The sequence below is a fragment of the Mobula birostris genome, chromosome 17 (assembly GCF_030028105.1).
Source record: "Mobula birostris isolate sMobBir1 chromosome 17, sMobBir1.hap1, whole genome shotgun sequence".
Lineage (NCBI taxonomy): Eukaryota > Metazoa > Chordata > Chondrichthyes > Myliobatiformes > Myliobatidae > Mobula > Mobula birostris.
Window position 1 is genome coordinate 23,153,693 of NC_092386.1, and position 13,235 is coordinate 23,166,927.

At 40.7% G+C, this 13,235-nt stretch overlaps 1 protein-coding gene across 1 annotated transcript in view; it reads left to right on the plus strand.

The window, feature by feature from the left end:
- The window catches only part of wdr36 (WD repeat domain 36), a 73,203-nt gene that overhangs the window by 3,922 nt on the left and 56,046 nt on the right, over positions 1-13,235 (plus strand). Inside the window, exon 3 of the mRNA XM_072281382.1 lies at positions 3,619-3,719. Within this exon, the coding sequence (XP_072137483.1) occupies positions 3,619-3,719 (101 nt within the window). The remainder of the gene's footprint in view (positions 1-3,618; positions 3,720-13,235) is intronic.

Sequence of the window (13,235 nt, forward strand, 5' to 3'; positions counted from 1 at the left end):
GCATGTGGTCTATTCTGATTTATTGAAAAGAAACAGAGTGAAAATCTGATTCTGTGTGGCTTTACGTGTTGGATAGAAATGAGGGCAAGAAAGACCACATGACCTTTATCATTTTCGTGATGTCCCAGACTGCTTTCTGCTAATTGAGTATTAAAATATTAACATTATTGTAATATAGGAAAACATGGTCAGCAAAAAATGCACATAACTAAACAAATAATTTATTTTGGTGGTCTTTGTTTCCTGGTGAAAGCAAGTGCTCATTAGGGTAACACCCATAAAAAATTGCTGGTGAATGCAGCAGGCCAGGCAGCTTCTATAGAAAGAGGTACAGTCGACGTTTCGGCAAACTCAAATGAATTTCGGCAAACTCAAATGAATTTCTCTACTGCTTTGTGATCAGCATTCACTTTATCACCACAAATCTTTAAAAATTTAATCTTGTGCCTTAAACTTCTGTAACCAGTCTGCTGAATATTCACAATTTCCTTTAATATTCATTTCATATTGATAGATCTTTTCTTGTTTCATGATCAGCATACCACTAAGCAACATATGTTCACTCCGATGCTGATTAATCCACTCTTTCGATGTATGTTTGGAATCTACTTTTTTTCCTCTATGCAGATTTTTGTTAACTTTTTGAACAAGTATGCATAATCAGGATGCTCTGTATTGACTACAGCTCGGCATTCAATACCACCATCCCCTCAAAATAAACCAATAAGCTTCAAGACCTTGGCCTCAATACCTCCTTGTGCAATTGCATCCTTGATTTTCTCACTTGTAGAAGCCAGTCAATTCAGATTGCCAATAACATGTGCTCTACAATTTCTATCAGCATAGGTGCATCACAAAGATGAGTGCTTGGTCCTCTGCTCTACTTGCTTTGCACTTATGACCGGGTGGCTAAGCACAGCTCCAGTGTCATATTAGGTTTGCTGATGTAGGTCAAATCAAAGGTGGTGAGAAATCAGCATATAGGAATGAGATTGAAAATCTGCCTGTGGTGGCCACAACAACTTCTTACACAATGTCAGCAAGACTGAGGCACTGGCTTCAGGAGGAGGAAATCGGAGGCCCATGACCCAGTCCATATTGGGGGATCTGAGGTGGGGAAGGTCAGCAACTCTACTTGGTGTTATCATTTCAGAGGACCTGTCCTGGGCCCATACAAAAGTGCAATTGTGAAGCAAGCACAGCAATGTCTCTACTTCCACAGGATTTTGGGAAGATTTGGCATGACATCTGAAACTTTGACAAGCTTCTCTAGGTGTGTAGTGGAGAGTATATTGACTGGCAGCATCTCAGTCTGGTATGAAAACACCAATGTCCATAAATAGAAACTCCTACAAAAAGCAGGGGATATGGCCAAGTCCATCATGGGTAAATGGGCAAAGCCCTTCCTAACACTGAGCATGTCTGCATGGAGTATTGTCACAAGAAAGCAACATCAATCATCAGGGAACTCCTCCACCCAAGTCATGTTCTCTTCTTGCTGCTGGCATCATGAAGGAGATGCAGGAGCCAGAGGACTCACACCACCAGGTTCAGGAACTGTTATTACCCCTCAGCCATCAAGCTCTGGAACCAGAGAGGAAAACTTTACTTAACTTCACTTGCCCCATTACTGAACTGTTCCTACAACCTATGGACTCATTTTCAAGGGCTCTTCATCTCAGATTCTCTATTTATTTTTTTTTCCTTTTGTATTTGCACAGTTTCTTGTCTTTTGCACATTGGTTCTTTGTCCATCCTGTTGACTGTGGTCTTTCATTGATCCTATTGTGTTTCTTGGATTTGCGGAGTATGCCTGTAAGAAAATAAATCTCAGGGTTGTGTGTGTATAATGCACACAGACACAGACACACACAATTTGATTACATATGTGAGGTCAACTGCGCATCACCTGGCAACCTTCCTAGTGCTTTGTGGAATTTCCAGTTTGTCACATCATGACAGCACTCAAAAAAAATTTCGTTTTTCAGATGTGTTTGGATTTTGGAATTTTGGGTAAGGTGTACTTGACCTGTATGTTGAAATAATAGGTATCCAGTGTAGAACATAAAACAGTGCAGCACAGAAATAGGCTCTGTGGCCCACAATGTTGTGCTAAATCAAATAAATTATTAATCAAATGGCCAACTAAAGTAATCACTTGTACCTATACAATGTCCATATACTTCCATCTTCCTTGCATTCATGTGCCTATCTAAATGTGTCTTAAAAATCCCCCATGTATCTGGGTCTGTCAGCACCCCAAGCATTTCAGGCACCCACCACTCTGTTTATTTTAAAAAAAAACAAACTCGCTTCTAACATCTCCTTTAAAATTGCACATCTCATCTATAATGCATGTCTTCTGTTGCAATCCTGGGAAATAGATATTGTCTGTCCACTCGGTTTATGCCCCTCATAAGTTGCTGTCAGATCTCTTCTCAGCCTCCACCACTCTAGAGAGAACAACCTAAGTTTGTCCAATCACTAGTTATAGCACATGCCCTCTAATTCAGACAGCATTCTGGTAAGCTTCTGCGCTCTCTCTAAAGCCTCGACATCTTTCCTATAATGGGATGATCAGAACTATATTCAGTACTCCAACTGTGGCTTAGCTGGAGTTTTATATGCTGCCTTAACCACCCTATCAACCTTTGTAGCCACTTTCAGGAAGCTGTGAACTTGGACCCCAAGGTTACTCTGTTCATCAACACTATTAAGGATTTTGCCCTTAACAGTATACCATCCCTTTACATTTGAGCTACCAAGGTGCAGCACTTCACGTTCTGTGTTAAACTCCATCTGCTAGTTCTCCGCCTATATCTGCAGCTGATCTAAATCCCACTGTATTCTTTGCCAGTTATCTACGCTATCCACAACACCACCAATCTTTGTACCATCTGCAAACTTAATAACTTGCCCATCTACATTTTCATTCAGGTCATTTATATATAAATATATTGATACCACATGTGAGAGGAATCTTCCTTCCAAATTGTAGCCTGATACAAAGACATAACCCCCCCCCCAAAGTGAGGCAATATCTTTGGGAAATCCAATTGGACGTGACCCTTTGTTACAATCGGGGTGTTTTGGATGAACAGTTTTTTAAAAGTTACCAATTGAAGTATGGGGGAGAAGAAGCAAGTGCGTGCAGGAAAATAAATAGAATCGCCTGTAAAATGAGCTCCTATTTGCTTAGATTTTTTTGATAAGCATGAAATACAATTAGAAAACTCATTTTACTGAAAACTGTGGATCTCTTCTTTAAAGAATCATTGTGGTTGATGTGATGCCTCACTTTCTCAACAATTGATTAGAAAATAGGGATGGACGATGAAATTGGGCAGCAATATCCTCATGTTATGAATGACTATTTTATTTTATTCCTGCCATGCAGTAAAGCGTCCTGAAGTGTTTTGCTTTGTGTAATGAACACTATGTAAATATAATCTGTTGGTAGTGTTAGCTATTCTCAATTTTTCTTTATTAAATAATATAACTTGCATAAGTTTAAATGGTTTTCTGTAAGTTTGTCTTGTGTAATGAAATTAATTTTGTCAATCAGTGGAGGCTAACACTGATAAGGTTCCAGCTTAAACATTATTTTTTTCTTTCTAGGTAATCCACTTCCTGAAGATATCACCTGTCTGGCAGCAGACCGAATGCTTGTATTTGTAGCTCATAGCAACCATGTGAAAGCGTTTGCTAGAAACAAAGATGTGAGTTTGAAGTTTGTTCACTGGGTTCAACTATATCTTTAAGAAGTGCCAGGGTAGCGGAAGGTTATTTTTGGTATTGAAACATCAGAACTAAAATTAACTTGCATTAATTTCTTTCCATGAATATATTCAGTGTGAGTGTTAGTTTAAAGTTCCAAGTAAATTTATTATCAAAGTACATAGATGTCACCATATTACAACCCTGTGATTTGTTTTCTTGTGGACAAAAACAGTAAATCCAAGAAACACCATAGAACCAATGAACCGGACGGACAAACAAACAATGTGCAAAAGACAACAATCTGCAAAGGCAAAAGAGAAAAAATAATAAAAAAATACAATAAATATTGAGAACTCCATAATAAGTGAAATGTTTTGGATATAGTTGCAGGGGACAACCTCTTGGAGAGGAGCTGCTACTGGATCTCTGGCACTGTGGCTCAGAGGCAAGGGGAAGGTAGAGGATTGCAGTAGTGATAGGGGATTCCATAGTTAGAGGAGTAGACGCAAGAGTCTGTGGACTTGATAGAGACACCAGAAAGGTATGTTGCCTCCTAGTTGCCAGGGTCAGGGAAATCTTGGATTTAGTCCACGATTCTAAAGGGGAAGCATGAGCAATCAGAAGTCTTGGTACATATTGTCACCAGTGACGTGGGAAGAAAAAGGTAGGAGGTCTTGGAAGTGATAATTTAGGGATCTAGGTAGAAAGCTGAAAAGTAGGACTTCCAGGGCAGCAATCTCTGGATTGTTGCTTGTGCACATGCAAGTAAAGGTAAGAAGAGCATGATAAATGTGTGGTTGAGAAACTGATTTATGGGGCAGGGTTTTCAATTTCTGGGGAAGGTGTGACCTGTACAAAAAGAACGGATAACACCTGAATTGTGGGGGCACCAATATCCTTACGGGCAGGTTTGTAGGAGCTGTTGGGGAGGGTTCAAACTAATTTGGCAGGTGTTTGGGAACCAGAGTGATAGGGTTGTTGGGTTTACAAGCAGAGGCAGTGTGCAGTGTCAGGAAGGGCAGGTAGATGATAGGGCAAAATTGCAGTTAGTAGGATGAGTTGCCTTGTAAAAGGGGGACAAAATTAAAAAGGGTGTTGGATACAGGATTGGAGGTTTTATATTTGAATGCACGCAGTATACCAAATAAAGTAGATGACCTTGTAGCGCAGTTAGAAATTGGCAGTTATGACATTGTGGGCATCACTGAGTCGTGGCTGAAAGAAGATTGTAGTTGGGAGGTTAACATCCAAGGATATACATTGTATGAAAAGGACAGGCAGGTGGTCAGAGGTGGTGGAGTGGCTCTGTTTGTAAATAAATAAATCAGTCAAAACCTTAGAGTTGACATAGGATCAGAAGATGTAGAATCCTTGTGGATAGAGTAAAGAAATTGGAAGGGTAAAAAAAGACCCTGACAGGAGTTATACATAGGCCTCCGAACAATAGCCAGGATGACAACAGGAGATAGAAAAGGCTTGTTAAAAAAGCAGTGTTATAATAGTCATTGGGGGTGGCGGTAGATTGGAAAAATCAGGTTGGTTCTGGATCGTGAGAGATCATTTGTAGAATGCCTGTACAATGGCTTCTTAGAGCAGCTTGAGGTTGAGCCCACTAGGGGATCAGCAATTCTGGTTTGGATATTGTGTAGTGAACAAAATTGACCCTAAGGGGACATTAATCACAGTGTAACAGAATTCACCCTGCAATTTGAGAGGGAAAAGCTGAAGTCAGGTGTTTCAGTATTGCAGTTGAGTATAGGGAATTATGGGGACATGTGAGAGGAGCTGGCCAAAGTTGATTGGTAGGGGACACCTGCAGGGATGACAAGGGCAGCAATGGCTAGAGTTTCTGGGAGCAATTCAGAAGTTGCAGGATACATACAACCCGAAGAAGAAGAAATATTTTGAAGGCAGGATGATGCAACAGTGGCTGACAAGGGAAGTCAAAGCCAATATAGATGCCAAAGACAGGCATTTATAATAGAATAAAAATTAGTAAGAAGTTAGAGGACTGGGAAACTTAAAAATCAATAGAAGGCAACTAAAGAAGTCATAAGGAGGGGAAAAAATGAAATGTGAAGGCAAGCTAGCCAACAGTATCAAAGAGAATGCTAAAAGTTTTACTCTATATATCTGAAAAAAGAGGTGATAGTTGATACTGGACCACTGGAAAATGATGCTGGAGAGGTGGTAATGGGGGACAAGGAAATGGCGGATGAATTGAATAAGTATCTTGCATCAGTCCTTACTGTGGAAGACACTAGCAGTATACTGGAAGTTCGAGAGTGTCGGGGCAGAAGCAAGACCAGTTGCCATTACTAGGAAGAGGCATTATTAATGATCTTTCAAGAAGCACTTGATTCTAGAATGGTTCCTGAGGACTGCAAAATTGCAAATGTCACTCAGTCTTCAAGAAGGGAGGAAGGTGGAAGAAAGGAAATTATAGGCCAGTTAGCCTGACTTCAGTGGTTGAGAAGATGTTGGAGTCTATTACTAAGGATGAGGTTTTGGGGTACTTGGTGTACATGGTAAAATAGGGCAAAATCAGCATAGCTTCTTTAAGGGAAAATCTTGCCAGACAAATCTGTTAGAATTCTTTGAGGAAATAATAAGCAGGATAGACAAAGGAGAATTGGTAGATATTGTGTACTTGAACTTTCGGAAGGCCTTTGGCAAGTTGCCACCCATGAGGCTACTTAACAAGATAAGAGTCCGTGGTATTACAAGAATGATTCTAGCATGGATAAAGCAGTGGCTGATTGGCAGGAGGCAATGAGTGGGGATAAAGGGGGCCTCTTCTGATTGGCTTCCAGTGATTAGTGGTATTCTAGAGGGGTCAGTGTTGGAATTGCTTTATTTCGTTGTATGTCAGTGATTTGTATGAGGGAATTGATGGTTTTGTGGCCATGTTTGTGGACAATACGAAGATAGGTGGAGGCGCAGGTAGTGTTGAAGAAGCACGGAGGTTGCAGAAGGACTTGGATGGATTAGGAGAATGGGCAAAGAAGTGCCAAATGGAGTACAATGTCATGAAGTGTATTGTCATCCACTTTGCTAGAAGGAATAAAAGTATAGACTGTTTTTTAAATGGGACGGGAGGGGGCGGAATTCGAAAATCACTCCCACCTATATGCAGATTTGTCACCACCTTTGATTTGGCCAACGACTGGTGTTGTCAGTAAGTTTAATGTAAAATAATGAAACTGTCTTGGAGTAATGAAGGTTAAAATTAAGTAGAAAAGAGTGTTTAATTGGTTGACATATCTCCGTGGTTAAAAACGTGTTTGTTATTGAGGAAAACTAGGATTTGTGTAACTGAATCTCAAAACACAATCTTTCGATCCTCTTCTGATATGCGAGCTGTGCAAGAGGATGGATAATTGCAAAGCAGAAGAGAGAATTATGTTTTCGTGGTAAGAGGCAATTACTGTAATGTTGGTGATGTGCAATACCCTGAAGAAAGATGTGTTAGTGAAAATTCAATTTGATGGAGTTGATCCATACTTTAAAGAGCTCAGGATTGATTAATTTTTAATGCAACTTCCAAAGACGCTGATAAAATACAATATAGACTGAAACAGAACGTTGTCAAATGATCATTGTTGTCGTTGGTATAATTGCGTAAAGGACAGGCGGCAGCAGGATGGAAAATGATTTTTGTTTCTGGTGGGTTGGAAATGTGTAGTGCACCCCAGCGGTTGCTATTCATGCCAGTTTTGTGATTAAGTGAACAACAAAACACTTTAAAAGGGCTGCATAAACCAGTCATGTTCCTGTATGTTTAATTGTGGTAACAATTATATCTGGACCTCTCTTGGTTTTTCAGCATGTGGGGAAAAAAAAAATCAATTTCAGTGTTGAATTGAATTGACTTTATTTCTTACATCCTTCACATACATGAGGAGTAAAAATCTTTACGTTATGTCTCAGTCTAAATGTGTAATGTGCAATCATAGTAATTTATAATAAATAGTACAGTCAATGTAACATAGAAATACACTCAAATCAGTGTGAGTTAATCAGTGTGATGACCTGGTGGAAGGAGCTGTCCCGGAGCCTATTGGTCCTGGCTTTTATGCTATGGTACAGTTTCCCAGATGGTAGCAGCTGGAATAGATTGTGGTTGGGGTGACTAGGGTCCCCAATGATCCTTCGGGCCCTTTTTTCACGTCTGTCTTTGTAAGTGTCCTGAATCATGGGAAGTTCATAACTACAGATGCACTTGACCGTCCGCACCACTCTGTGCAAGAGTCCTATGAATAAGGAAGGTACAGTTCCCATACCAGGCAGTGATGCAGCCAGTCAGGATGCTCTCAATTGTGCCCCTGTAGAAAATTCTTAAGATTTGAGGGCCCATACCAAACTTCCTCAACCATCTAAGGTGAAAGAGGCGCTGTTGTGCCTTTTTCACCACACGGCTGGTGTGTACAGACCATGTGAGGTCATCGGTGATGTGGATGCTGAGGAGCTTAAAGCTGTTTACTCTCTCAACCCTAGATCCATTGATGTCAATAGCGGTTAACTCGTCTCTGTTCCTCCTATAATCCACAACCAGCTTTGTTTTTACGACATTGAGGAAGAAGTTGTTTTCTTGACCCCATTGTGTCAGAGAGATGACTTCTTCCCTGTAGGTCACTTCATTATTGTTTGAGATTAGGCCAATGAATGTAGCGTCATCAGCAAATTTAATTAGCAGATTGGAGCTGTGGGGGCAACACAGTCATGGGCATACAGGGAGTAAAGGAGGGTATAGTACACAGCCCTAAGGGGTTCCTGTATTGAGAGTCAGAGGGGTGGAGGTGAGGGAGCCCACTCTTACCACCTGTTGGTGATCTGACAGGAAATCCAGGATCCAGCTGCACAAGTTAGGGTCAAAGCCGAGGTCTCTGAGCTTCCTGTCGAGCCTGGATGGAATTATGGTGTTGAGTGCTGAACTGTTCTCCAAGAACAGCATTCTCACATAAGCATCCTTCTCCAGATGTGTAACGATGGTATTTTATGATAAATGCAATTCATACCAATATCCAACATTCATTGTTATAAGATACATCTAAGCTTAAAGACTAGAGACTACTCATTGAAGAATTTTTTTTAAGGGTTAAAAAGTTTTGAAGTGGGTATTATTTTAAGCAGCTGCAAATTTGAAATTTCACTTCATATGCACCACCTGAAATACAGCTTAATCCATGGCATAAACTACACTCAGTGGCCACTTTATTAGGTACAGATGCAGAACCCGGTGTGGTCTTCTGCATACTGCTGTTGTAATACTTGGTTATTTGAGTTACTGTTGACTTCCCGTCAGTTTCAACCACGGTATGCCATTCTCCTCTAACCTTACTCATTAACAAGGTATTTTTGCCCACAGAACCGCTGCTCACTGTAGGTTTTTTGTATTTCACACCAATCTCTGTAAACTCTGGAGACTTTTGTGCGTGAAAGTCCAAGGAGATCTGGCACCAACAATCATTCTGTGGTCAAAGGCACTAGGATCACATTTCTTCCCTGTTCTCAGGTTTGGTCTGAACAACTGAACCTCTTGACCATGGCTGCATGCTTTTGTGAATTGATTGGCTGATGAGGTATTTGCATTAGGTGCAAGTGCACAGCTATACTCAATAAAGTGGCCATTGAGTGTAATATTGGTGTAATACAGGGTTCCCCAATTAGTTTTCCACAAGGGCCAAATTACGTCAAGCATGCCAAGCCAAGGGCCAAAATGTCCAGGGTTTTTTTTTTCCATTGCGCCAGTAAGTTGTTTTATTGGCAGATGATGTTGCTGCTATTACCATTATTATTATTATTAGTAGTAGTAGTAGTAATAGTAATAATTTAGGCCTGGGATTCTCAAGGCCTGTGTTGTGGGTCACACAAGAAAAAAATGCACTCTTGAAACAAAATAAGTCCAAAACCAACCATTTAGTTATGACTCTAGCTATCACAACTGTCAGCTGTCACATTGAGAACTCATCTGAGACTTAAAATACACACACACACAGTCTTCACCACTTCTCTTCCACACAGTTTTAGTAGTACTGCCTTTTCCACTGTTTCTGTTCTCTCTTTTAATCTATTTGTTCTTTTTAATTAAGCTATGTAACACTTGAAGTATGAAGTGTAGCTATAAATGAAATTATCAGTATTATTGTTGTTGTAATACTATTATACCACAATAAGATTGACAAATGGACAAAAATAAATTGATTCACTCACCAATCAGTGAGAGAAGTGACAGCGGCGGGATGAGGCAATCCTTCTGATGTCGGGCCTGTATTCTGTTGTGACAATCCTGAGGCACTGGCCAAGATGTGCATTGGAGAGTCTGTTTCTGTCCTGGTTCTTGATAGAGTTCATTGAAGAAAACGACTCACATATGTACGTGGAGGGGAACAGTGTGAGTAGGAGCATTGCAATAGCTCTCATGTCTTTGAATTGAGCTTGGGGAACCACGTTGATCCAAAAGTCACTCACCCCAACGTCCTTGTGTTGTGCTTTGAGCGAATCAGATGTTCCCATTTCCAAGACCTCCATCTGAAGAGTTGCCTCACCTATGGAAGGCACCAGCCTTTTGTCCTCTGCAGTCCACTGGCCATAAGCCAAAACGGGGAATGGCTGTCTCAGGAAGAGGAGGATGTCACCTGAGAGTTTAGGGGAGCTTTCAAATCATTCCCTGAAGTTTTCTGCCAGGCTCGTCACAAAATCCTTCATCACTAGATCCTCCCACATTTTGTTCTTCTTGCAATGCTCCCGCAGACGTGGAAGGTGCAACTTTCTCTTGTGAATGTCTCTCTCCAAAAGGTTCAGCTTTGACCAGAAAGCTTCAATTGCCTCGTACATGTCCGCAACAGTGTGGTTGTTGCCTTATAATTGCAGATTAAGTTAATTTAGGTTGCGCGCTCTACAGGGGCGTAGGTCAAGTGTACGGTGTAGGATGAGGTTAAAATAAATTAGAGCAGTAAGCGCTTTATTTACATGTTATGACAGGTGTGTTCACGTAAGTGCCAATGGGTCGGCGCGGTCCAGACATTTGGTTCTCATGTTCCGGACCTGGCCGACAGTCCGCCAATTGGGGTTGTCTGGTGTAATATATTGTTTACATATACTTGGGCACAAACAGAAGGCTTGGTTGTTTGATTCCCCTTTTATGTATTGAGTAAAAATGCGTTTTCTACTTTTCATCTTTACAGTTCTTACTCAACTGCTAAATGTTTACCTAACTCCCACATCAATCACACTATAAAATGATTATTAGAAGATCATATTTATGCTTGCTAAGTCATATTGCCATTTCCATTGTTTTGTGGCATCTTCTTGTGCAATGTTATGTAGCTTGCTTTCTTTGTTGCATTCTTTATCGCAGCTTTGGGGAATGTGGGCCAAGGAAGCTTGATAGATTAGCAAGAAAGTTATATGCTTGTCAGTGGGTCTATTGGCAGCAGTTTAAAAAAAAAAAGCAGAAACAAGACCCTTAATCTTTGTGAACTAGGCAAGAATATCACCTTGTACTTCCAAATAAAAGCAAATGTACATAAGAACATAAGAAATAGGAGCAGGAGTAGGCCATCCAGCCCATCAAACCTGCCCCACCATTCAATAAGATCATGGCTGATCTGTCCATAAACTCAGTTCCATTTACCTGCCTTTTACCCATAACCATTAATTCCCTTACTATGTAAAAACCAATCTAACTGTTTCTTAAATATATTTAGTGTGGAAGCCTCAACTGCTTCCCTGGGCAGAGAATTCCACAGATTCACCACTCTCTGGGAAAAACAGTTTCTCCTCATCTCTGTCCTAAATCTTCTCCCCTGAATCTTGAGGGGATTCTAGTTCCAGTCTCACTAGTCTCTTAGTTCTAGTCTTACCCACCAATGGAAACAACTTTCCTACTATCTTATCTATCCCTTTCAAATTTTGTATGTTTCTATAAGGTCCCCTCTATTCTTCTGAACTCCAGAGAGTATAGTCCCAGGCGACTCAATCTCTCCTCATAGGTTAACCCCTTCATCCCTGGAATCAACCTGGTGAACCTCCTCTGCGTTGCCTCCAAAGCTAGTATATCCTTTCCCAAGTATGGAGACCAGAACTGCACACAGTACTCCAGTGGCGGCCTCACCAGTACCCTGTATAGCTGCAGCATGACCTCCCTGCTCTTGAATTCAATCCCTTTAGCAATGAAGCCAACATTCTGTTTGCCTTCTTAATAACCTGTATACCTGCAAGCCAACTTTTTGCGGTTCATGAACAAGCACTCCCAAGTCCCTCTGGACAACAGCTTGCTGCAATCTTTCACCACTTAAATAATAATCTGCTCTTCTACAATGGGGAAAAATAAAGAAAAATTGTAGATTAGTTTGTAAAATTAATTTAAATTAATTCCTGATGTTGCTTGTCATTCTGTAAACAATGTAATTGACAATTAATGGATGTATAAAAGTAAAGACGTTTTCAATTTTTTTTAGATTATGAGAACACTCAGTCCTCTTTTTATTGTCACTTAGAAATGCATACATGCATTATGAAATGGTACAATGTTTCTCCGGAGTGATATCACAGAAAACAGGACAAACCAAAGACTAACACTGACAGAACCACATAATTATAACATATAGTTACAGCAGTGCAAAGCAATACCATAATTTGATGAAGAACAAACCATGGGCACAATAAAAAAAGTCTCAAAGTCCCGAGTCGATCGACTCCCGAGTCCCCGATAGCAGCGGCAAAAGGGAGAAACTCCCTGCCATAAACCTTCAGACACCGTCAGCTTGCCGATGCCGTGGAAGCGCCGACCACAGCCGACACTGAGTCCATCTGTCCGAAAACTTCGAGCTTCCGACCAGCCTCTCTGATACAGCCTCCTGAGCGCCATCCTCTGCCGAGCGCCTTTGACCTCTCCCTGGCCGCTGAAACACGCAAAGCCGAGGATTTCGGGGCCTTCAGCTCCAGAGATTCCGGTTACCACACAGTAGCAGCAGCAGCGAACCGGGCATTTCAGAAGTTTCCAGACGTTCCTCTGTACTCTCATGTCTGTCTCGCCATCAAATCAGGATTGTGCACAGTCCCCTACTTGACAGATAACAGACATCATCACCGAAGTGGCCGCGCACACTGCCTCGCGCCGCTATCTTCTTCTCCTTAATTTCTTAATTAATAAAGTAGTTCATCATATAGCACCTTCCTCCACCTTCAGTATTTACTTATGTAATACCTGGAATTTTATAACTTAAAATTACATCAGTTCTAATTTAAATCTATTTTACTACTTAAAGATTCTTTACAAAGTAAAACTTTATGTGCTTAAGAGGCAACTTGATGGGTTAAAAGGGAATTTGAATAAATGTTGATGACAAGATCAGGACTGGAGGTAGTTTTTGGGTCTGTTAAAAGACCAGCATTGGAATAATTACTTATTTTGTGTTCAATGAAGATGATGAGTAATGGAAGAATCTGAATACTGACATGATCTAAGACAGCAGATTAAATTTTCATTTCAGAAATCCAGATATGCGTGT